Source organism: Castor canadensis, chromosome 9 (genome assembly GCF_047511655.1).
Source record: "Castor canadensis chromosome 9, mCasCan1.hap1v2, whole genome shotgun sequence".
NCBI lineage: Eukaryota > Metazoa > Chordata > Mammalia > Rodentia > Castoridae > Castor > Castor canadensis.
The window spans coordinates 113755825-113782197 of record NC_133394.1 but is presented as its reverse complement, the minus strand read 5'-3'; the positions used below and the strand labels follow the sequence as shown (position 1 = coordinate 113782197).

Here is a 26373-nt window from a genome sequence, read left to right as displayed (position 1 = left end):
AAGAAAACTTGTTTCCATTTCCATTGCAGTGATGAAGAGCGATACAGATACAGGGAATATGCCGAAAGAGGCTATGAGCGTCACAGAGCAAGTCGAGAGAAAGAAGAACGACACAGAGAAAGACGACACAGAGAGAAAGAGGAGACCAGACACAAGTCATCTCGCAGGTTTGCTCTTGAGTGCAGGAGTGAGTCAGTTTGACACCAAGAGAGAAATTGATTTGACTTCAGGAAATGAAAGTAAACATTCCCAAATAGCGTAGAATACATGGGATCCTAATTGGAAGATTCAGAATAATCTGTCAAATGGTTTGTTGGTTCCTCAAGTGCTTCAACAAAGATTTTTTAAATTTAACAAGACTACACATTTCATTTAATACTCAAAAAACAAAATTAGCATGGGATAAGATGGGAGATTTTGGTTTATTACATAATCTCATTGGCAGAGGGGGAATTTTGGTATGAACCGACCCTTAATAGTAAATGTTAAAGTACTGTTTGGTTTAAAGAAAAAAAATTCAGCACCTATAGTATCAAGACAAAAAAAACAGCATTAAATTTTAATGCCATTGTTTCCTGAAAATAAACCCCATAAAATAGTATTTCCCATTCTGAGTTAGTGCTTCAGTTTCTAATTTGTGATTAGTCTTTCAGAATAAATGGGCACTGGGAATTTGAGGTGATCCTGGTGAACATAGCCCTATAATGTAATCTCTGCATAAAAGTCTCAAAAACAGTGTTTATGGGACTGGGTTAGGTTATCTTAAACCTGATGTTACCTTGAGAATTTACTCAGAGTGGGGTGGATTTTGTCACTAATTGTATATTTAATCATTTTTAAGTAGAACACACTTTTCTTGTTTTTCAGTAATAGTAGACGTCGCCATGAAAGTGAAGAAGGAGACAGTCACAGGAGACACAAGCACAAAAAATCTAAAAGAAGCAAAGAAGGAAAAGAAGCTGGCAGTGAGCCGGCTCCTGAACAGGAGAGCACCGAAGCTGCTCCTGCAGAATAGGCATGGGTTTCACCTCTTGTGCATACTAGTCCCAGAAATAGATACTATAAATCTTGTTATTTTTCTGGATAATGTTTAAGAAATTTGCCTTTAATCTTGTTCAGTTAGAACGAGAAGATTTTTTTTTCCAAAATAAAAGAGTGAAATTTTCATGTTAAGTTAAAAATCTTTGTCTTTGTAATACTAAAAAAAAAAAAAAAAGGCAGCAATGACTTTATATCCATGAAAATAATGTGAACGAGTCACTTACTTAGGAGGGGATGTAAAGAGCTGTATTTAGCTATGTACATACACAGTATCTGATAAAGGTCAAGGACGCACCCTGGCCACAGTTTTCTTGTTAATCAGATCCCAGTCTCTTAGGAGGTTGTACTGCAAAAGGCCTCTGAGTCTTGAGAGTAAAACGTCTTTATCATTACTGCTGTAGCACTCTTGCTAAGAATATTAAAGAACTTGTATACATTTTTGATACCACATTTTTTTGATAGTAGGTTTTCAGTGTTCTAAAATTGGGTCCATGGTGAAAGTTAAATGAGACACTTTTATATTCAAATTAATAAAATCTATAAGGCATTTGGGTGGCCTCTGTGACTGTAATTTGCTCTTTATGTATATATTCTGGTAGGCACACATACAGGCACTCATCACTGTGACACAAAGTTGAATCACCTCATGGCCATCCATTGGAGCCACAGTCAAGCTGGTTTGGACTTTCTTGGTCTGTTTTCCAAAGCGCATTGGTAGAGCAACATACGGATTTTTTCTTGTACAGTTACAACATTGTGAATAAAAACCAACTTCATGATGAGCTTTAGATTTGTCTATTTCTTGTTCAGATGAAGAAAACACAAGTTTATAACTGAGCATTTTTAGGGATAACCCTAGTTAGGTATTAAATGTCGGTGGTGGTAGCAAATAACTTGGTATATGAAAGAATGAGTAACTGGAATCTTTTAACTGGTGATGGTGACAGAAATAAATTTAGAGTCATGTAAAAAGACAACTATAATTTTTGAAAAATATTTATTTCTCATTTGATGAACATCTCTCAGCATTTTAAAATCCTCCTTTAATTTTAAAATGTCCATAATGTACTCTTTGTATAGTACTCTGCATATACCAAATTTCAATTTAAATCAATGACTTGAATTCAGTGGGGCACACAAACCACTTTAGTTGTATGGGCCTTTTGTTGAATAGAAAAATACAAACTTAAAGTTGTGGAACAATTAAAAAAGTCCTCCACACTAAATAAAAACTATTAGTAGTTTTTATTTTTTGGAGAATATTTGCTGAGGTGTAACTGGCTTTTATTAGATCATACTTCACTGCACATTTTTCAACGTGTTCTTTAAATATAAAAATTGACAAGATAAATACAGTGTTTCAACTTAGCCTACTTGTGATTTTCTTTTTTTCTAAGACCTATCATTGATTTTATAAAAAAGTACCAGGCCAAGAAACAATAGTGAGAGTAATTCTCCCTTTAAGTTCTTTCAGCAGTCTTGCCAAGCAAGCATGTATCATGCCTGCGGTACTTCTACCATTGACAGCGAGAAGAATATCACCGCATCTGAAATACAAAAATAGGTGATTAATATTTTAATCCACAGTTGAAGTTAATGTAGGTTTATTTTGGTGGTCCTAGTTTTTACTACATCCAGTTTAATTATATTGCTTCTAATTAAGGATTTTGTACTTCCTTACTTAAATTCTCCAAACTCACTATCGATTCTGCTTCTTTAGAAGAGATGCTGAAAGTATTAGGAAATTGCAGTTTGGGACCAAGTGGGTATGAAGTTTTGAATTTCTAATTCCCGTCCCTTAAAAATAAGTACAGTATTTAATACGCTTTGTTTCAAACGAGGTCAGGCTTTTGCACGTAGAAAACAAAATATCTGAATAGAAGTTTTGCTGAGTAGTCATTACCTAATTCTTCCATCATTGTCCCTTAAAAATAAGTACAGTATTTAATACGCTTTGTTTCAAACGAGGTCAGGCTTTTGCACGTAGAAAACAAAATATCTGAATAGAAGTTTTGCTGAGTAGTCATTACCTAATTCTTCCATCATTGTATGCTGGTGTTCCTTCAACAATGGATTTGATAAAAAAAGGTTTGTTCCCATTGCATTCTTCGTAACCTCCTACGATGCAGAAGCCCAGACTTCCAGCGGTATTTCTTCGTAATACAATATCTTTACAGTTGTATAAATACCTGAAACAGAATGTAATGAGTGTATATGTACAATTAAGTTTAACTGTTAATAACTGTGATTTCATTTCTCTTTTATTAGCATTTTTTTAGGCCAAGTAGCACTGGATAGGTCACACTCAAAATCATGTCATATTTCAGTAGTAACTTTTATGCTATTAGCCAGCTTTTTGTAATTGATCTTCTAATAGCTGAATGAACACCCTAAAAACAAAAGGACTTCACCTGTTATGTTCTGGGAAAGACAACCACGGGTTTTGCGTAATGATAATGCTTGAATTTATATTAGCAAAATTTGGGTATGCCTAAATCCTTATTGATAAAAGTGAAACATACTGAGGGATATCATATTTTCATTTACTTAAGGATATAAATGGTTAAGAAGGCAAAAATCCTTTGAATAAATGATCTCAATGGAAGGAATTAAAACCTGTGCTAAGTAATAAAGTTGTTTAATACTAATACAGGCTTGGAGAAGCATGCAGGCATAACTGCATGGAAATTGAGGTGGTGTTTCATCTAGGCGAAGAAACAAACTGGCATAAGTAGAAGGAAAGACCACAGCTCTCTGTAAATGAGTAGAACCCTCAACTAATATAGAAAATGAAATTGAAGAAATTCTTTCTCTATTCAGTGACACTTGGATCATGTCACATTGGTGCAGGCTAAGTGCAGCTGTGCTCCAGGTTCCATAGAAAGAGGTATGTTAGGAGCTGGATTTGGCTCTAATATGTGGCTGTAGTCCAGGAAGCTCCCATTTTCATGTTGGAGAAAAATCAAGATAGCGGCTGTTTTATTTATAGACTGTACCTTAAACTATTCAATTAACTGCTGCTTGACAACCAATAAAAAGTCTTGTGAAATGTTAAGTGATGAAGTTGGTCATTACATTTGTTACTGACCTTTCCTATAAATGTAACAACTTTTTTCATGTTGCTGACTCACTTGAAATAAACAAGTTTTGGGGATTCTTTGGTTGAATATTTTTAAAATGTAGTGCTAAGATCTTTGTTTTATATCCATTGTCATAGTTATACATTATTTACAACAATCCATTTCACTGAAATGATAGCAAAAAGTATAAATGAATTAAGTGAAAAAAACCCTCTATTTTTATTGTAAGATTTGTTATATTTCGCAGTAAACTATTCATTCCGTGGGAGCTGTGGTCTGTTGGAAACTACATGTTGTGTAATGGTTTACCAACTGTGCTCAGTACAAAGCAGGTCATTAATTAGCTTTCCCCAAACACCAAAGCATATTGCATTCCCATCTTGGACCAGCTTTCTGGAGAAAGGGAGTAATTAGATGATTCTTATCTAAGGTCATTATCTGTCTTAACGTTTTCCACTTATGATTCTTTAAAGGAGTACATAAAGCAGTACATCAAACTGCTGCTTTTGACCACTAATTTTGGGATGTTTCAGTACATAGTTATCTCCTTGGACCTTAACTTCATTTGACTTTTAATGAATATAGTTTATGTCATATGAACCACCTATAAGCACAACCATCTAAAAAATGTTCTTGTATCAAAATGCATCTGTTTTTTCTAGACTTTTTATACTGGCAAGGTCTCTGCCTGGATCATTTTTCAGATGTTGAGTATAACATGCTGTAGGTACTTGGGATATACTTGGTGACAGAAACACAAAACCCCCTGCCTTCCTGCAACATTCATCTAAGGTACAGTGTTACAAATTTGGTTTTATTAAGTGTTTTTCTTTTGTTGTGTTGAGTATTTACCTTTGTCATAGCAGGAAAGCTTAGAATGTTAAACCTTTCAAAGTTAAAGACCTTAGTCAGTTGGACTAATTAATGGGTATTTTTTTTCTTCCATAAATTATTTAACTCCCCACTGGGAAACATGACAACTGCTTTTGATCAGTGACCACTGAAATTAAATGGCTTTACCCTCTAAATGTAAATGTGAGCTTTTTTCTTACTCAGCTCATTTTCTAAATTTAGGCCTAACTGAAGAAGACTTAGCATAATACAAGAAATAGCAAGAACTTTGGTCATCCTTCCCAGTGAGAAATTATGGTTATCTCACAAATAAATTTGACTCCTGAATCAGTTAATGAATGAATATGGGTAAGTCTTGAGCCATTCAAGAAACTAAGGTCTTTCTAAATTTTCCCTAGATCCATTTCTACCTGCCCCCTATCCTCCCTACCCTCCCCCCTCAAAGGGCATACAAATAGGAAAGAAAGAAATCAAATTAAACCTATTTGTAGATGGTATGATCCTATACTTAAAGAATCCAAAAGATTCCACCAATTAAACTCTTAGATCTAATAAACTTTCAGCAAAGTAGTAGGATACAAAATCAATGTTTAAAAAAAAAATCCATAGTTTTTCTGTATACCAAGAACAAACAGGCAACAGGCTAAGAAAGAAGCCAGGAAAACAATCCCATTCACAATAGCCTCAAACAAACACACACAAAAAAAAAGCTGCTAGAAATAACCCTAACTGAGGTGAACAACCTCTACAGTGAAAACTACATATAAAATACTGAAGAAAGAAACTGAAGACACTAAAAGATGGAAAGACCTCCCATATTCATGAAACAATATTATGAAAACAGTTATACTATTAAAAGCAATCTACAGATTCAATGTAATGCCCATCAAAATTCCAATGTAATTCTTTGCAAAAATAGAAAACACAATTCTAAAATTCATATGGAAGCACAAAAGACCCTGAAGAACCAAAGCAATCCTGAGCAAAAAAAGCAATGCTGAAACTATCACAATACCTGACTTACATTATACAGATACAGTAACAAAAACAGCATGGCACTGGCACAAAAAAAAAATACGAAAACCAATGGAATAGAATAGAAAGACCTAAAAGTAAGCCCACACAGCTATAGCCATCTGATTTTTGGGAAAGGCACCAAAAACTTACATTGGAGAAAAGATAAGTCTCTTCAACAAATGGTGTTGGGAAAGCAGGATATCCACATGTAGGAGACTGAAACTAGACTCCTATTTCTCATCCCATACAAAAATCAATTCCAAATGAATCAGAGATCTTAATGCAAGACTAAATCTTTTGAAACTGCTAGGAGAAACCCTTAGAAGTTACAGGCATAGGTAACACTTTTCAGAATAGAATCTTAAGAACGAACAAGAATTGAGAAAGGGATTCTGGATAGAATCCAGAGTGCTAAAAATTAAATACCAAAACAATAAATCATCCAATTAATAAATGCAAATGAACTCTTTTCAAAGAAGTATAAATGGCAAGAAAAAACAACAAAATCCTGGTGAGGGTGTGAGAGGAAAGGCCCCTTTACACACTGTTGGTGGGAATGTAAATTACTGCAACCACCATGGAAATCTGTATGGAGGTTCCTTTAAAAACTGAAAGTGGCTTCACACGCTCCTTGCCCTCCCCACTGACATGATGATGTAGTTCTTACTTGGATTCACTTTTGGCAACATAGCGGGCTAAGACTTAAAACTGTGAAACTACTACAAGAAAGAATAGGGGAGATCCTATTCTTGGGCATACAGGCATCAGCAATAACTTCCTGAATAGAATTCCAGTAGCACTTCAGTTAAGAAAAAGGACAAATGGGACTGCATCAAACTGAAAAGCTTCTTAACAGCAAAGGAAACAGTCACTAGACTGAAGAGACAGACTACAGAATTATAGAAAATATCTGCCAGCTACACATACTACAAGGGATTTATAACCAGAATTTGCAAGGAGCACAAAAAATTAAACCCCTAAAGAATCAATGACCCAATGAGGAAATGGTCAAATGAGCTGAACAGACATTTTTCTTTTTTTTTTTCATTTTTCTTTTATTATTCATATGTGCATACAAGGCTTGGTTCATTTCTCCCCCCTGCCCCCACCCCCTCCCTTACCACCCACTCCACCCCCTCCCGCTCCCCCCCTCAATACCCAGCAGAAACTATTTTGCCCTTATCTCTAATTTTGTTGTAGAGAGAGTATAAGCAATAATAGGAAGGAACAAGGGGTTTTGCTGGTTGAGATAAGGATAGCTATACAGGGCATTGACTCACATTGATTTCCTGTGTGTGGGTGTTACCTTCTAGGTTAATTCTTTTTGATCTAACCTTTTCTCTAGTTCCTGGTCCCCTTTTCCTATTGGCCTCAGTTGCTTTAAGGTATCTGCTTTAGTTTCTCTGCGTTAAGGGCAACAAATGCTAGCTAGTTTTTTAGGTGTCTTACCTATCCTCACCCCTCCCTTGTGTGCTCTCGCTTTTATCATGTGCTCATAGTCCAATCCCCTTGTTGTGTTTGCCCTTGATCTAATGTCCACATATGAGGGAGAACATACGATTTTTGGTCTTTTGAGCCAGGCTAACCTCACTCAGAATGATGTTCTCCAATTCCATCCATTTACCAGCGAATGATAACATTTCGTTCTTCTTCATGGCTGCATAAAATTCCATTGTGTATAGATACCACATTTTCTTAATCCATTCGTCAGTGCTGGGACATCTTGGCTGTTTCCATAACTTGGCTATTGTGAATAGTGCCGCAATAAACATGGATGTGCAGGTGCCTGAACAGACATTTTTCTAAGGAAGAAGTCCAAATGGCCAGTAAACATGGCTCAACACCCTTGGCCAAAAAGCAAATGCAAATCAAAACTACATTAAGATTTAAACTCAGCCCAGCTAGAATGGCTACCACAACAGTGAATGCTGGTGAGGATGTGCAGAAAAAGGAACCCTCATACACTGTTGGTGGGAATTACATCCCACCAACATCCACTATGGAAAGTAGTGTGGAGATGCCACAAAGGTGTAAAAATAGATCTACCAATTGAGCAATACCACTCATAGGCCTATACCCGAAGGAATGTAAGTCAGTATACATTAGAGGAACCTCCACACCCATGTGTGTTGCACCACTACTCACAACAGTCAAGTTTTGGAATCAGCCCAGATGCTGGACTGAACAGATTAAGAAAATGTGGTATATATACACAATGGAATATTATTCAGTCATAAAGAATGAAATTATGTTGTTTACAGGTAAATAGATAGAACTGGAGATCATTGTGTTAAGCAAAGCCAGGCTCAGAAGGACAAATGTCTCATGTTTTCCCTCATACGTGGAAGCCAGACCTATAAGATAGACGTATATGTAAATCCATGTACGGTTTTATGTATATATAGAAAGTGAGTTTAACATCAGGTCTGTTTGATGGAATTAGGGAGAGGTGGGAGGGAACAGGAAAATGATAGTGAATTATATTGAAATACATTGCATCCGTATAGGATCACGGCATAATGAAGCATACTGAAAGCTGTTAAATGGGGACAGGAGGACAGAAAAGGAGACAGTATAGGTGGGAGTTAATCTGATTAAGGTACAATATATGTATGAGCAAAACACCACCGCAAAACCCCTCTGAACCACTAACATACACTAAAAAAAATGAAGGACAGGAATATAAATGGGTCCTGTTCGGAGGTGGGTACCAGTGTGGACGGAGAGCGTGAGGGAAGGTGAATATGGCTGATGTACATAGATAAAAATGGAACAATGAAACCCACCAAAATTGAGGGATAAAGGAGAATGATGGGGTGAATGTAATCAAGGTACATTGGAAGCATATATAAAATGCCACAGTGAAACCCTTCTGCTAATAAGCAGTTAAAATGTATTTACATGGTAACTTCATAGTAATTCTTCTAAGAAAAATATAGTCCAAATTCACACCGAAATCAGCAACTGAAGGAGGAAAATTTCTCTCTTTACAGTTGATATTTTTTTCTGCAATGAGAAATTACCCTAATCTTTCTGGGGTGTGTGTGGGTGATGGAGTCTCACCATGTTACCCAGGCTGGTCTCGAACTCTTGGGCTCAGTCCTAACACCATAGCCTCCTGAGTGCTGTATAGGTGTGTACCACTGCACTTGGCTAGTCCATACTTTTTTCATATTTTCCCATAGATTAAGATATAGAAGTAAGTTTATAAAAAGGCCCCTCCAGCCCCTGTCCTGCTCCCAGCTTCTTTTTCCAGGCAGTCACTGTTACCCATTCCCTGTGTACCTTTGAGAAACAGCCTATGCTTAAACACTCACATGCATGGATTTTGTTTTTTCTTTACACTTTTTTTTTTTGGTACATGAATGGTAACAAACAGAGGTCTTACCCTTGTGGGCTCCTCCTTTTAGTTCTTAACGGAGCTCATTCTATATTAGTATGTAAGGAACAAGAAATCTCATTCCTTTTTTGGCTTCATAAGATTCTACTGAATGGATTGCCATAATTTAATCAAGTACTGGTGAATGTTTAGGTTGCTCTTTTTCTATTATGGTGATAGCAATGGATCTGTTACACATAATCTATGCAGGGCATAACTATAGGATAAAGTCCTAAAAGTGTAATTTGTACCAATATAGTATTTTGTTTCAGAAGGTTTGTTGGGTAATTTCACTGATAATGCCTTTCTGAAGACATTTAAGCAAAATCAACAAAGTAGACCATTATTTATAGTCAACATTTCTCAGACAGTGATGACACTGATCCTCTATGAGATTCTAAAATAAAGTGATTTTGCTTCTCTTTGGAAACATGGATCTCATACATGGGAGATAAGTTTTATCCCTGAAAAAGTCATTCTCGTGTGTAAGACAGAGTAGGATCAAATTATGGTTTGGCTTCTCCCTCGCTAGGGGAAGTGGGTGCATTCTTTCTGAAACTCTTGCATTATCTGTGAGATACAGATGTAATACCTACTTCAAAAGGCTTTCATGAGAATAACTGAGATAATGTACATTATGTGTTATACCATGCTTTGCAAATTGTCCAATAAATATTAAGTACTAGTTGAAACATAAAAACCCAAAACTAAAAATAGAACTACTGTATAATCCTGCTAAGGGTGAAGGGGGTGAATGTGGCTGAAGTATTTTATACGCATGTTTAAAACAGAAACAGTGAAACCTGCTGAAGTTTTTAGCAAGGGTATGTGGATGAGATGGAGTGATAAGGGGTGAATGTGATCAAAGTATTTTATATGCATGTATGGAAATATCACAGTGAAACCCCTTTGTATGACTCATATATGCTAATAAGACATGCTATAAAGAATTGATAAAGAATAAACTCTGGGTGTAATGCAGAGCCTCCTTCAACAAAAGGTTTGCTGATTGTGTGCTGATGTGCAGCCACAGCAGATTGCTGTAAACGCTCTTCTAAACTCACTGCAGACCAAGGACCCACAATGTGTGGATCTGTCACCCCTTACCTAAAGATACAAAATACACAGGAGAAATCGCCCACATTTCTTTAAAGAGAGTTAAAGAAAATTATTAAATTTGACTAAGGTTCTGCCTAACCAGGAAAATTAAAAGTTCTCTTTTAGGTCAGTTCTATTGTAGTATCTTCCCATTCTTACGGTCTTTCTCTGTGTCATTACCAACAATTACTACCCCACAGCTCCCTTTCAGGCACTCCACTCTGATCCCCACCTCAGATCTTACCAGATCTTCCATCTGAATTGGATGTGCCTGCTTTTGTTTCAGTGGCTTAGGACTCTAAAGAGCTGACACCTAGTCATGAACTCAATAGCAAGAAGTAGTCAGTCATGTGAAGCATTCCAGGCAGGGAAAATTCTGGAGTTTTAAAAAATTTAGCAGAAAATAAGAGTATTGGCTAAACAGGACTACTGTCAGAAGAAAGAGACCAGAAAGATAAAGCAACCTGTGCATGAGGTAAAATCAGTGAGAGGGCCAGAACTAGACAGAAATGACATTTTAAGTTCTTGTTTAGTGGTTTGACTTTATAGCCTCTTATTCTTAAAATTGTATTTATTATTTGCAAATCTATAACCAAACTTTTCATATTAAAATATTTAGGAGGCTAAAGCTGGAGCTCTGTGTTAGATCACAGGCCAGGGGTTCAATCATGCGTGTGCACACATGCACACGTGCACACACGCACATGTGTGTGCACACACATCTGTATGTATTTTTTTAATGTATTCTTAAGAAAAGCCATCTTTTGGGTGGGTCTACTTTGTTTATTTTTATTTTCTGGCTTCCATGTTCTCTTGGTACCCATTGTATTCCATATTATATAAAATAAACCAAAACTGGATTCTTTTACGGAAATCAAGAAGTTCCGTTTTGCTGTTAAAGTTAACTCACAGCAGGGAAACAAGGAATTCTGGAGCCAGGAGATGTCCCGTGATCCATTTCCAAGTCTGACTGTGCTGATTCTCCTGTGCTACACTGCCTTAAAAATGCATTTAAAGTGAGATCACCTGTAGCTCTGTAATATGTATTATTGAAATTTCTATTTGACATTTCCTTACAAGTTTTTCTATTAATCAATTCTAGGTGAAAACTGGGCTTTAATCATTTTAAAAGATTGAGCCAAGTGCCCAAGGAAGGCCTGTTATTCTGTAGTAAGTCAGATGGATGAGCTAGACATTATAACTTTAATAGGCCCATGGGATGCATTCCAAAGTGAACTCGAAAGTAACACAACCACAAAGACAGAACAAGGTTGTGGTCTCCAGCTTCTCTTGGCAATTCTTTGAGTCCCTAGGCAGCATCCTCGTCCGGTTCAGTTTCCTGCTACCTCATCTGGTCCCTACCTATCTCTCTGACCTTCTCTCATACCTCTCTCCCCTCATTCATGGATTCTAGACACACAGTCACTTTTGCTATGCCTGGACAGTGCCAAGTTTATTCCTGCTTTAGGGCTTTGTGTTGACTGATCCCCTGTCTGGAATTCTCTGCTGTGCTTCACACGACTGGCTACACTTCCTGCTATTCAGGTCATGGACTAAATGTCAACTTTTTGGAGGCCTGTCTCCACCATCTAGACAAAAACAGGCATCCAATTCAGATGGTATTAAAAAAAAAATCTGTTGCATAATGAGCTAGAAATATCTGAGGTGGGTATCAGAGTGGAATGCCTGAAAAGGGCAATTGGGGGGGTTATTAATTATTAGTAACTATATAGCTAGGGCTGTAAGACTAGGCAAATACTATAATAAAATAGAGCAGTAAAAGGACCATAACATGTCCACAAAATTAATCCATCAACAGGTCTTTGGTGATGTTGATGAGTGCAATTTTGTGGCAAGAATAGGGAGAGGAGAGAAGTTAAATGCATTGAGTTGAATAAATGAAGCGTGAAATAGCAAGTGTCAATCACTTTAACATGGGAGGAACCTGAACATATGGAACCTGTGTGAAAATAAGCAGCAGAGAGGGGCAGAATGAAGGCCACAGAAAGAGAGGCAGGATGATCTCTGATGAGGCAGAGGAAGGAGGAAATCAAAGCATCACTGTTAGGACAAAAGGGTCCACTCCTTTCATGGTTCCAAGAGGGAAAGAGGTAAACTGAGTAGGGGCTCAGATAAAATACAGAAAATTAGGTGAGGTGTAATCCACAGGAGCCAGATTGTAGCTTATGAAATAGGTATGTACCTCTACTGGGAAGAAAAAGGCAGGAAGAATACTGGAGGCTTAAGTTGCACAGAGTGTGTGGGACACAGGTGCTACAGAGAATGTGACTTTTCTTTTTGGTGATATTGGGGTTTGAACTCAGGGCTTGGTGCTTGCTAGGCAGGCACCCCAGCCTCCTAAGGTGACTTTTAAATGAAAAGTATGGAGAGTCTCTGAAGTTCTTAGGGGAGTGCCTGGCACATAGAGGGTTTCAGTAAGCATTAGCTGCTGTGCTACCACTACTGTCACTCAACCCTGTCTCAGAGGTAAAATGTCAAAGGTTTTGAGTTAGAAAAAATATTCATGACATCTGCTCCCTTGCCATTCAATATAGACAATGCTGATGAAAATGCTTTTGGAGTTTCAGGAGAGTAAAAGGTTAAAAATTCTTAGACAAGAGCAGAAATGAGCTAATGTGTCTTTCTCTTCTACCAGTCCAAATGTGGAATGTGGGCCCCAAAAGCCACCAAAGAAGAGCAGAAGTGGTCAGTGTTCTCCAAATCACTTCCTGTTGAATAACAGCTGAGAAACAGTGTAGCTGGGAGAAAGTGTGGAGTTGCTACCAGGGGTCACCCTGGCACGCAGTGCACTATTGGTAATGCACATTTGCCTTGTCCCTGTATCACCTACTTTGTTTTGACTCTCTCTGCCTGTGTCTGACACCCCTGCTTCAGCACAGGCACCCCCCTCCCCCAGCATGCTAACGCAGCCCTCTTCATACATTCAGATGAAATGAGCACAGCACCGCCATGGCTGCCCTCATACCAGAGGTGCCAACATATCACTTTTCTTCAGTGCCAGAGAGCCTCAGGTAACCGGGCAGGATTATCTATCAGGACAAAAAGCTTTCCCCAAAATCTGCTGAGTGAAAGGGGAAAATGTTTGTAGATTTGTGACTTGGAAGGTAATTTCTACATATGTGTTTTTAAAATCTGTCTGTAGTCGAAATCTCTAGCAACTTAGGTAAAATGACATTTGCTGAGGTATGACAAATGGCTTCAAATTCCTCAGTACAGAATTAATGAGAGAGAACCTAGGGTCCTTGGGGTTTTGAGCCTCCAAGACTAGAAATGCCCCTGAAGACTGGGCAGTGTGGCTGGGGCTTACATCATGAGAGCACCTGAAGGCCTAACATAGGAGCAGACTGAGTATGAAGGACTTCTGAAAAATGCCTGGGTGGACATACGAGCAAAACCAAGAGTCCCTGTGTATGAGGGACAACCACGAAGCACCATCAAAGAGGGAAGGTGAAAGAGGACACACGGCTGGAGAGCACAACACCAAGGCCACAGCACTGTGGGGTTCACAGGGACAGGCCTACTTGGATGGAACACAGAAATAGGCAGCAGGACTTCCCTGGGCTTGGTCTGGCAGAGAAGAAAGCTGTGTGGAAAGCAATGTATTCTCAAGCAGATAACCCACGAGGACAGGAAGAGTCTGTGGACATAGTAGGAAGGCAGAGAGACTACATGTTGTGAGTGATCCAGCAAGGTGGGCCTCAGCTTGGGAGTAGAAACACACAAACCCTGTGTCATGAAGAGGCAATTCTACTCTCTGGGTATAGCCTGGTTCTGAACCTCCAGCAGACAGCTGCTTGAGAAAATTCACCTCACTCAAGGATTTAGAACAAGCCAGCAGAGATACACTACCACACGGGATTCTTATACATCTGCGTGAAGAACAGTGTTCTCTTGCACTGCTTTGGGTATCACAGAGGGAAAGCCACAGCCAGCTTCCATGCAAGTTCACAGGACTGTCACTAGCAGATTAGGCAAAGGTGAAACTTCCTGTGAGCAGGTGTAACTCAGCTCTCTAGAGGGTAACCATAGCCTAGATTTCTTCCCCTTCTGCCTGTCAGCTAAGCTCCTTGTGACATGAACAACCTGCACAGCCACACATGGCAGCTCTGTGACCTCCTCAAAATGAATACCAGGCTTTCCTTCCTGTCCTAGGACTTCTGCATACACTTTTAGATACCAATAGCAAGACAGAATTATTTCAAACAGTCCCACAAACAAGACTGGGTCTCATTAAGATGCTAGTGCCATGAATCAGCCCAAAAGAGTGAGAGTGGTTTAAGAAACATAATCGCTTCCTCTAACACCCCTGCAGGGATGTCACATTGGGACTTACCGTGGTAGTTCCAGCCACATGACCCAGGACGGGGACCAGTCACCAGATGGGGCCATGTTGTGATTGGAGTCCAGGGCTGCTGGGCTGTTGCATTCTTCCTGGGGCTCATGCTCTCTGACTTCCAAAACTTTGAGTACCACAGAAGAGGATGTGCTCTTTAGTAAGGCCACTGCCTCACTCCTGCTGACCTCTGTGAGCTCAATCCCATTCACATTCAATAAAATGTCACCTGATAACCAGAGAAGCAGAAGAATCCTTAGTGGGTACAAACAGGGACTTCTGCTTTCCTTGCAAAGGACAGGGCCCGAATGGGTACAGGGATGTGTGGTAAGAGGTATTGGTTACTGCTTCATCAAAGAAAATCTACTTTTCCACTCTTTTTGTTTCCTGTTTTTAGCACAAAGTGGGAGTACTTGCCACTTGCACAACACTTAGCATAAACCAAGCTCCCAAAAAACATGGGCAGAAGAATGAATAAGAAACAACCCATGAGAGGAGCCCAGGGCAGTTAAGAAAATGGGCCTGGACCAATGTGCCGAGAGAGGTGGAAGGCAGAGGTGACGTCTGGATTCACTGCACTGCTGGGCTGTGCACAAACAGCACACATTAAGCATGCACTGTGTGCAAGGCTGTCTCCTCTCATCATATGCCATAGCCATCTAGCTCAGTTTTCTTGTTAAGTCACTTGTTGTTAGCCCTTATCAACCTCCATCTGGGTGCTTGTAGAAAAGCAAAAGAAATTCAGATGTGTACCTCTCCTGTCCTCACTGTTTTTCCTTTATCTCCCTCCTGATTTTCTGCCTCCCTTGCACACCATCTTTTTCATGCAGAATAAACGTAGCAAGAGTAAAAAGAGAGGAGGAAGAAAGTGGGAAAGGTCTTGAGTCCTGCTGACCCCAAAAGAAGCACTATTGTGTTACCTAAATCTCTTATCACACCACCTCCTGGGGCTCATGAGGCTGAGTCACTGTGCGGCAGAAACTTCCAGTTTGTCTCTTGAATATGAACCCTTAAAAGGCAGAATCACTCACCCCTTCGTGCAAACTGACAATATTATTAAGGATACATATTGACAGAGGTAAATTTGATATCACCTTTCTTCATTTATAGTAGCCCCAGAACTTGTGTTATTAAAGGAGGGAAAAGAGAATGATGGAAGAGGTGAATTCAAGTATGATACAATTGACAATATTGTAAGAACTTTTGTAAATGCCACAATGTACCCTTACCCAGCACAACAATTTAAAAAAAATTCTAAAAGGGATTAAAAAAATAAAGGAAGAAAAAGCTTTTCACCAGTTGGAAAGTACCTGGCATGGTACTCAGTAAGTACCACTGAGTCACGCTCTATCACATAATTTCTCCTCCCTAATCCGCAAGATGGAACAATTCATTTCTGACTGCACTGACATTGTAGTGCTATGAAGCTCTATGTGAATATATGAAAATCGTAACACTCTACAGTCTGTATTGCACATGCTGGTTTCATGTTTTACTTCTGCCTTAATGTTTGGATACTTTTAATGCATTCGTTCACTGACTGAAGTGTTAATTTGATGGGAACTCTGCTTTTAACATAATCACTTACTGGGTTCTAATAAGCTAAAAATTAAACTTGACTATAACTGGAACAATTCATGAATTGATTTAATCACTAGAGTAGTCCAGCAAAACCACTTAGAGCAAGTAGAACTAAATTATGTCAAAGAACCAACTCGCTCAGAATTAGCAGATGCTTGTTAATTCTGGGAGAGTCTGGAGATTCCAAATATACTAGCAGGCAAGTGAGTATACATGAGTATAGTTAGGTAACTGTACTCAAACTAGTCATTGTCACACAACAGCAGATGTCCTGGTCAGTTCACTCTCTTAGTCTCTGGAAATGGTTAACTCACACAGCAAACTGCTAATTCCTCTCAATACTCCGCCACTCCTGTGCCTTAATTCTCGCACTTTTTACCTGTTTTTATTCTTCCATCTCTGCTTATGACTCCTCCAGGCTCAACGCTGATGACGTAGACAGGCAAGTCCCATTCCCTGTGTGATGCTCCCCCTGCAACGGTCATGCCGAGAGACTCGCTGGGGTCCTTTTGGACACTAACCACCTTCTCATGACAGGTGGCTGCAGGGTGGAGGGGCTGGAGGCACAGACAAAACACACGATACATGTATTCAAAATGGGTTTTCACATGCATTTTTGTAAAAAAAAGTTGCATAAATTATGCAAAGTGCATCAATGTAACCAAAGTAATGGTGGTCACAAAGGACACATGAAAAGAACTGTCATTTTGCACCTGCCCATAACAAGGTAACATTATTTCAAATTCTGTAAGCTGACTCAAAGAAAGTTTACATTTTATTTTTATTTATTTATATATGGGACTGGGTTTGAACTTAGGACTTCTCGTTTGCAAAGCAGGCACTCTACCATTTGAGCCACATCTCCAGTCCATTTTGCTCTGGTTATTTTGGAGATGGGGGCCTCCTGAACTATTTGCCTGGGTTGGCTCTGAACCAGTCCTCCTAATCTCAGCCTTCCAAATAGCTAGGATTACAGGTGTGAGCCACAGGCGCCCAGTGAAAGTTTACGTTTTAAAAGGGAATAGTGAAAACGGAGGACAGAGTGGGTTGGAGGCCCTGGAAAAGATGTAAAGCCTACAAAGCGAACTATAACCAAGTCTGCTGGGTGAGTCAGCCATTCCTGATAGTGGTGAGGCAACACTTCCAAACATGAGAAAGCTTTTCTAAGTTTAAAAAAAGTGACCTTATTTTATACAGTCTTCTTTCACAGCCCTGCCTGCGCTGAGAAGGCAGGTACTTAAGTGAACACCAAAGTACTCAACACAGTGACTGCCACAGCACAAATAACACTCATCTCCTGGGTCCCCAATGGCCATTTGTTTTTCCCACAGAGGCAGAGATCCACGGTAGAGATGGAAAAACCCAAGTCTTTCTGTAAATTCCTCGCACCCAGAGTTGCCCAACCTGCGTTAGGGAGGAGGAAAGTATGACAGAGATAATCTTTTCTGTCTTTTCTCCCTACTCCCTACACTGGAGACCTTAAAATGTTCCCTAACACTTTAAAACAACTTATGATGAAATAACTCAAGCTGATTAAAAAAAAAAATCGTGAGCAACCAAGTATTTATCACTCAAGCTATATAAATATTTGCTTTGGATTTTAAAATGTAAACATTTTAGACATCTAAAAAAGTGTAAAGAATAACATCATGATTTAACTCATGCACCTTACAACTCAACATCAGAAATAAACACCCCACATATGGTTAACGTGCCTGTCCGGCCACATTCCCTCTCCTCTTCCGTAGGTAACCATGCGTCTAAATACAGTGCCTACTGTCCTTAGCTTTTCTATCAGCTCGAAGCTTTTCTCTCCTGCAAATCTTGGGTTGCCTTTCTTGGTATTTCTTTGAATCATTTAAGCTCCTATTTTCAAAATGCCACGTTTTCTAAATCAAAACTTGAGTCAGAACATAAAAATCTAGACCATCAAATAGCCATGCATGTCTTAGCTTCATTTTAAGTATGCCAGTTTATTGTGAGGGCATTTTAGAAAGCAGACCAGCCTATAAATGGGAAGCATTATAGCTTCCCAGTGGGTCAATGTGTAAGAACGTCCCCAGGAATTCAGACACATGACAGAGGGTTGCACCAAAGAGATTCTGTTGGGTCTGAGTGGTCTGGCTTTCCTGTGACTCATGGTGGGTTAGGAATTATAAACCCACCGTGTGGTGTAGGCCTTGTTTTTAGAATAAAACATAGTACACAGTATAAATAAAGCATAAAATTTAGCATAGAAATATAGCATATTTACTTAATTCAACTAAAATTAGTTATTTGATAAAAACTTTAATTAAGCTAATACAGCAGTTTTCCATTAATAAATACTGCCATTTAAGTTAAACAGGCTAATGGTATTTATTAGCATGTGGAACCAGGGAGTCCTTATCTATCTCTTAGCAGGATGTACTTGGTCTGTCTAGATTGCTTCTTATAAATAAACATGGAATTTATGGATTTATGGAGGCGAGGCTGTCTGGAGGTGTGGTTAAGGGTGGAATGTTGGCTGAGTATAATATAAAGCAGAGATGTTCTGAAATCTAAATTCTGAGTATAATTTCTGCATACACTGCTCAAAAAGTCAACTTGTGGCCTCATGTAGAAGGAAAGGGCATTCTTTCCTTCTTCTCTGTAGCAAAAATAGACTACCTACAGGGGTTTTTGTTAACTTTTTAAAAATTAATTTCTTTTTGGTGGTACAGGTGTTTGAACTCAGGGTCTCATGCTTGCTAGGCGGGTGCTCTACCACTTGAGCCACTCTGTCAGATATGTTTACTTGTTTTTGTTACAAATAATGAAATCAGATCCTGGAGGAAATGACTAACAGACTGCCAAGCCAAGGCAATAGGGTGGTTAATCTGCATTAAACAAATTAAGTGTTGCTTAGACACCCATCCAAATGGGGAGATTAAGACACTGCCTTTGGCAGACGTCACAGACAGTACAGATTGGGCCAAGTCACCTCACTTGAAGAGAGTCACAAACTGCTGGTCTGAAGGGTGAATTCCACCCACAAATGCATTCTGCTGGGTCCAAAGTGTTTTAAAACTTTTCTGAATTTGAAGGCCATAGACAGGACATGTGCTCTCTGGCATGTCCCAGGCCCACCAGTGTCCAAATTCTCTTCCTGGGCCCTTCTGCAAACACAAACATTAAAAATAGCAGGGGAATCATAATTTTCAGTGTGACTGGGAAACTTAAAACCCAGAAACCGAGTAAACCTCTTGTTCCATTTCAAAGTGAACAGAGAACAGTCCATATACAAAGAGACTCTTGGTAGAAACATGACATATTTTTGGCTTAGACTAGAAATTAGGTCCCTAGATGGGATCTGCAAGGTCAGGTTTCAGAATTCTCCCAACACTTTCCTCCCTCCTGTGTGGATGGGAGACACCTGCCATCTCACCAAGTCTGAGGACAGGATTTGGCCTTTTCATTTTACAAGTGGTGTTTCTTGAAGTGACCAAGTCCAGAGATGACACTTAGAAATGTTAAAGTACTCAGCCTCCCCAAGAAACAGCTTCCTGAAGGAGCTGCAGACATGTCCTGGCTAGGACTCACCTTGGGAATGTTGTTTCTCTCCCCCTGGCCTGGGGACCAGCTACCGTGGCTGATCCAGCCCGCTTCCTGAAAGATGTCGGGGCTCTGCTGTCGAACTTGGCGGGATACAATGAGGTGGACACGCCTTTCACTGGCCTGGGCAAGAAGACACAGATGATACAGGTGTTAGCCACATGTAGAGCTGCTAAGCACAATACTCACCAGGGTGGGACTTTGGTTATGCTTTTTTTGTGTGGTGCTAGGGATCAAACCCATGGCCTCATGCACGTTAGGCAGGTGCTATTCCATTGAGCTATATCTCCAGCCCATCTAATAGTTCTTATGTCAGTGTCCACCTTGTAATTTGGCACGAGCATAAAAATTATTCCCTTTAATTTTAAACCAGGTGCATTGCTCTAAGGGAAAACCTAGGGAAGGTTTGGTTCATTCACATCTTTGAGGAGACATTTTGAGATGCTAATATACTTTTAATGAATGAGCAATGCCGGAAGGCCTTTCTGGATAGAAAGGAGGAGCAGAGGAAAGGTCTGAGGTCAAAGGTGAATAATACAGAAAGAAAAGGGATCAGTGGACTGCAGGAATGGAAATCCTGTGTCTGACATCGTAAAGATTAGGCATTGGCTCACCTTGGTCCTTTATTTTTTATGTGACTATCACTAAATCTCATACTGTGTACACTGATACTCAGAGCATTCAGAAGAGCAAGTGTATTGCTTATTGGAAAGGCCCATTCTACACAGTAAATTGATAACTGGCTTTCTGCCACAGATCAAGTTCATGTATGTCTGATAGAGAGCACCATCATTGTAGACTTGCTGACTGCTGAGGTTTCTGACCTGCAGGGCAGACAGACTAGGCCTGAGACCTACGAATCTTACAGAATAGGACTCCCTAGTAGCCCAGCTGAAGTGGCCAGCTGACCTTCCCTATCACTTTAAGTAAAAGTGGAAGGTCGTCTGGGTTTGGGGACCAAGAAGATGGAGAAAGGAGAACTGAGTCTGGTGGCTTCTCTCTTCATCCCAGCCCCTGACCGTTCACTATCCCAGCAGAGATCTGAGCTGATCTGCCCACCTACTCCCTTTACAGGTATGATTTTGGGGCCATGGAGAAAGTCAAAAGGAAGGCATGGAAGTCCCTGCTCTTCACTGGTTCAATGGAAGTTGCTTTCTCCTGCCGTGGCCTGGATGTTTGTGTCCTTCCCCATATTTGTATGTTGAAATCCTCACCCCCAAGGTGATGGTATTGACATGTGCAGCCTTTGGGAGGTGAGTAGGTCATCAGGGATGAGCCCTCCTGAATGGAATTAGTGCCTTTATAAAAGAGGCCTAAGGGAGTTGGCCCCTTCCAGCACCTAAGGACACAGTAAGAGGACAGCAGATGTAAGAAAGGGGCCATTTGCAGACACTGAATCTGTCAGCATCTTGGTCTTTGGGGCGATACCAAACACATTTTTGTTATCTATAAGCCATCCAGCTTAGTGTACTTTTTCATAGTGGCCCAAATTGACTAAGACACTGCCTCTCTTGTCTTCCTTCCCAAATTACATAGCTTCATCTCAGGAACTGGGCCCTTGTTTTGAAAAGCATAAGCAATAACAACCCAATGAACCCATGAAATCAGATCCCCACAGCTGTCCATCACTGAGTAGCCCAAACCTTCATGGTTTTGCATTCTTGTATTAATAGACATCTCTGCTCCAGGTTCTCTCGAAACTCAGGGGTCAATTGGGTGATGGTAAATCAGATGAACTTTAAGACAAACTGCTAAGGTACAGGAAGAATCTTTGATTGTAAATCTCATAATGGATGGTGGACTAGGTGAATTAATTCATTTCATATAAATTTGGAAAGTCCTACTGGACAGGGCCCCAAAAGGAAACTTGAGACCTTAGCCTTCTTTCCTCCATTCCCAGCCCCATCATCACTCCTAATCTACCCAGTCATTGCTTCCATGCCCTCCTTTATTCCTAATCTTGCATTCTGGTGCTTCTCCTTGTATCTGAAACCTGTGTCTGAAGAGAATAAAAATAACAAGCCCAGGAAATCATTGTGAAGAAGGCTGCCATACAGAACTATGGCCATTAGCCAGCTACATTCAATTCTTGGAAGAGAATGTTGTAATAACTTGTCTCTTTCTTTGGACTGCAATCCTCACTTATCCTACTAAGGTTATCTTCGGGAACTCTCTGAAGCAAAAATCACCAAAAGAAAGATAAGCAGCAGCAAGCATTCAGATCAAAACTTCAATTGCTGAGCTCAGAGTTGCTCTCTTATCATTGGGGGAAAATCCAATGTTTTGAAAGCTCTCTGCAGCATGCTGATCTCTGGATTGCATATTGTATCACGTTCATCTTGGACAAGGAGTGTCTACATGATCTGGGCACTTCACAAGAACTTTGAATATTTGAGACTTACAGATTGGGTCAACTTGCCAGGCAAAATTCACACTGCCAAGGAGCAGTCTGAGAGAGCTATTTAATTCACATTTTCAAGCACAAATTTCTCACTGGGCTTTCAAATGCTGGCTCTGGGATTAAGTTGCTGGCAGGACAAACACTCCAATAAATAAGTCTGGTATCAATTTACTTGGAAATAAATTCTCTGCAAGGCTGGATCTGTGGCTCTTACCAGCCACCTTGTAAACTGCTCACAAGGAGATTCTGTTCGATGTACTTTCTTTCAGTGTTTGCAGATACAAGGTGGAAAATGGGCTGATGTGTTTGTCCTGGCTCTGGCTCTCTGGAGCGTCTGGACTCAGGGTACAGAAACAGCCCTGGCCCCAGAGTATTTTCTTTCACTGGTGTGAATGTAGTGTAAGTGCGAGAAGGGGATGTGGTGAAGGCACAGAAACACCGAAAGAAAGAATGGCTTTTGATTTCATGCCACGTGGTGTGTGCTGGGAAAGGGAGGACAGCAGACCTGTCAGTGTAGTCACTAGTAGTGGCTAAGAGGGCCAGCGACAACTACAGGCAGACAAATGATAATAGAGAGCCTGTACATTAGGGGTAAGCTTCTCACTTGGCTAAGATGGAGTAGGGTTAAAGTAAATGCATTTGTGCTGCTTTGGGGGTGCATCTGCACATACTTAAGTAAAATGGCGAGTAACTATACCTGACTCATGTGGGTTCGTTTGTTGTATTTCTTGAGTCAGCTTTGTAAACTTTCAGGTTGAGTCACCATCCTCCCCTATACCGATGGGTACTATTCTATACAAACATCTGAAAAGGGGAGACTCTAACTGGACTGTCAGGCACCAGGACTGGTAGACCACAGACATAGCTCCCTTTCTAGAACAGTCTAGGTAATGGGAGACTCATACTTACATATGTATGAGTCGGTGAGATGGGTTAAAGGTACTGGCTGCCTGGAGAGGTGTTCTGTATCTAGCGCTGCATCCATCAGCAGCACAGTTTTAATGATTTCTTTTTGAGACAGGGTCTTGCAACATAGCCCACGCTGGTCTGGGCTCCCAGGTGCTTATAAGCGTGCACCACTAGGCCTGGCTCAATGATCATTTTTTAAAAAAAACTCATTCTGCATGCCCCAAATGGCTTTTTTCTCAAAAACCTTAGAAGGAAGCAGTCTAGCTTAACTGATGCTTGATGGAGCCTTGTGGCCATGTGTCTGTCCACACTGTCTGGCTACCCCAGTTGTGCTTCCCTCCAGCAAATGTTCACGTGTCATGCTCAGTTCATTCATCTTGTGCTCACAAAGCCCCAGGGAATTGTGGAACACTGGTACACTAAATTAGAAAGTCACAGACAGGCAAGAGATGTCATACATCATCTAACCCAACATCCTGGCCATGCCATCACTCAGTTCATGTGTCAATGCTCCTGATGACAGAGAGCTCTCTGTGTCCCTAGGCAGCAAGTGCCAGTTATAGACAGCACTAATTAGAAAATTTGTCTTTACATTGAAGTTAAATTTGCCATTCTTTTACACCCTGTAGGACAGCCCAAAATCTATGTCCATGTGACAACCCTACTTGAAGATGACTTTCCTTGTCTCCCCCACTTAGTTCTTTCACTTTCCAGATCAACTATTCCTACTGCTTCCGGAATTTAATGCTTTAAAGTCATATCAAAAGTCCAGTGAGAGCTGGGTGCTGGCAGCTCACACCTGTAATCCTAGCTACTTGGGAGGATGACGGTTGGAAGGTTGTGGTCCAAGGCCACCCTGGGTTAAAAAGTTCACAAGCCCCATCTCAACCAATAGCTAGGTGCAGTTCACGCACACCTGTCAGTCCAGCTACAGTAGGAAGTATAATATAGAAGGACTGTGATCTAGGCTGGCCTGGACAAAAAGCAAGACCCTATCTCAAAAAATAACCAAAGCAAAAAAGGCCAGAAGCATGGCTTAAGTGGTAGAGCCCTTGCCTAGCAAGTGTGAGGCCATGAGTTCAAACCCCTGTGCTAAAAAACAAGCAAAAAATGGTTAAACTCTGGCCTCACTTTAATAAAGTTGGGTTGAGGTGGTTGTGTAGAACTGGAGCTAGATGAAAAGTTCCAGTCTCACCAGCATCACAGGGGCTTTTTTGCTTGATTTACCAGCTGCCTGGCAGACCTCAAAGGTGGAATTCCCACTTTGCTATTTCATACAAGCAAACAATACTGTCTGTTCTGTGGGGACAAGAACCCCATGCTCCACAGATGTCTGTCTTCATCAGTACTGATGAGAGATTTTGAAGACAGCACTATAGAACACAGCACAGCAGCAAAGCCACTTCTGAAACCATGTGATGACACACAGTCCTTACATGACAATATGGACAACTGAGGCATCAGAACCGAAGGACATGGTAGAAAAGTACTGAAGTCACCAATCATTCCTGTTCACTGAGCCACACACTGCATACTACACAGCAAGGTGTGGGAACAAAGTCCTTTTTGGTTTTAGGCAGTACTAGGATTTGAACTCAGGACCTTGTGTCTGTTTGGCAAGTGCTCTACCACATAGCTATGCCCCCAGCCCAGGGAACAAAGTCCTTGACTTTATCCTTCTTCCAGTGAATGAAAGAACTTCTGGAGGGAAAAAGGTTCTTCCAACTAAGCATAAAACTGGCGGTTTCAGAACTATAAACCAGAATAAGCTAACACACGGTAAACTGGTGTTCCCTAGAAAAGGAGCTTAGTGAAAGCAGATCTGGGGTGAACTGATTTGTTCACCACTGAACCTCCAGCACCTAGCACGGTGCCTGGAACATTACAGAAGGAATTCATGAACCTCTTCTGCTCCAGAGGTGGCAGCTCCTTATGTGAACTAAACATGATCAGAATCTGGCCAACAGGAAGTTAAAGGGTCTTTGGGGGTAAAAGTGGTAAGAAGACCTTAGGATTTGACCAGGGTAGAAAAGGAGAATTAGGGCAACAATTTGGTTTATTTTTCTCACTAGTCTATACCTCCATGTCTATCCTTATGTTCCTAGAAGCAGGTATCTTTCAGGTGTTAGAAAATTAAAGATGATGGTAACACAGGTGGTGACCTACACAGGGTCATACAGATGTCAATGGCAAGATCAAAAAATGAACCAAGCCAGGCACGGGTGGCTCACGCCTGTAATTCTAGCTACTCAGAAGGCAGATATCAGGAGGATCGTGGTTTGAAGTTTGCCCGGGAAAATAGTTCACAAGATCTTATATAGAAAAAACCCTTCACATAAAGGGCTGGTGGAGTGGCTCAAGGTGTAGGCCCTGAGTTCAAGCCCCAATACTGAAAAAACAAACAAACAAACAAACAAACAAAAAAATCAAACTGAGTTTCTGAGCCCCTCGATCTGATGTCAAGAGAATTCGCCTACTCCTCTGCCTTAAACACTGCTTCTCCTCCAGCACACAGTGGTTACTCCCAGGATGAGTTCTGTTCCATGGTAAAAGAACAAGGAGGTGGAGGATATGTGCATTTGGAAAAAGGGCAGAAAAGTTTCAAGACCCCTTAACACTCTCAGTGTAGAGCTGTGCATAAGATTTGCTCTCATAAAATTCAAAGCTGAAAAGCTGTATGGTTTGCCAAGTCCCATTTTCTCAAGAAGACATAGACTTTGAGCCCTACATAACAATCATTCAGACTTTGAGAATTCAGATGAAGGAGATTTAAGAGTTGGTGCACAGTTTAGTCTATGTGCATTAAATTTACTACAGTACCATGGTAAGACAATTTATCTAAGTAGGGATTGGATTCCATACTAGCTATGCCGATCTCTGAAAAACACACAGACCTAGCAGGTCTTATTTCACTGGCAGTTCTTACTGGCTCCAGGGGACTTAAATGTTTAAATTCCCACAAAAGTTCTGCCTTTTTTTCTAGGAATGCAGCAGAACTCACAAGCTGGAATCTTGTATTTACAGTAAAGCAGGCAATGTGAGCAGTGCATTGCTTGCTTTCTGGCTAGAAATGCCCTCTCATTCTTTT

At 40.4% G+C, this 26373-nt stretch overlaps 2 protein-coding genes across 33 annotated transcripts in view; one reads left to right on the top strand and one right to left on the bottom strand.

Moving 5' to 3' along the window:
* Fip1l1 (factor interacting with PAPOLA and CPSF1) overlaps nucleotides 1-4096 on the top strand; it is a 68033-nt gene extending 63937 nt beyond the window's left edge. For 12 of the 23 annotated variants that reach the window (XM_074042260.1, XM_074042259.1, XM_074042256.1 and 9 more), the window contains 2 exons: nucleotides 30-167; nucleotides 868-4096. In XM_074042260.1, coding sequence (XP_073898361.1) covers nucleotides 30-167; nucleotides 868-1094 — 365 coding nt within the window. In that variant the 3' untranslated portion in view covers nucleotides 1095-4096. The remainder of the gene's footprint in view (nucleotides 1-29; nucleotides 168-867) is intronic. The other 11 variants (XM_074042252.1, XM_074042254.1, XM_074042239.1 and 8 more) reach the window with 1 other exon arrangement.
* Lnx1 (ligand of numb-protein X 1) overlaps nucleotides 2022-26373 on the bottom strand; it is a 111438-nt gene continuing 87086 nt past the window's right edge. For all 10 annotated transcript variants that reach the window (XM_074042231.1, XM_074042230.1, XM_074042237.1 and 7 more), the window contains 5 exons: nucleotides 19964-20098; nucleotides 16782-16959; nucleotides 14822-15050; nucleotides 3072-3230; nucleotides 2022-2588 (listed from right to left, as the gene is read on the bottom strand). In XM_074042231.1, the coding sequence (XP_073898332.1) occupies nucleotides 2453-2588; nucleotides 3072-3230; nucleotides 14822-15050; nucleotides 16782-16959; nucleotides 19964-20098 (837 nt within the window). In that variant the 3' untranslated portion in view covers nucleotides 2022-2452. The remainder of the gene's footprint in view (nucleotides 2589-3071; nucleotides 3231-14821; nucleotides 15051-16781; nucleotides 16960-19963; nucleotides 20099-26373) is intronic.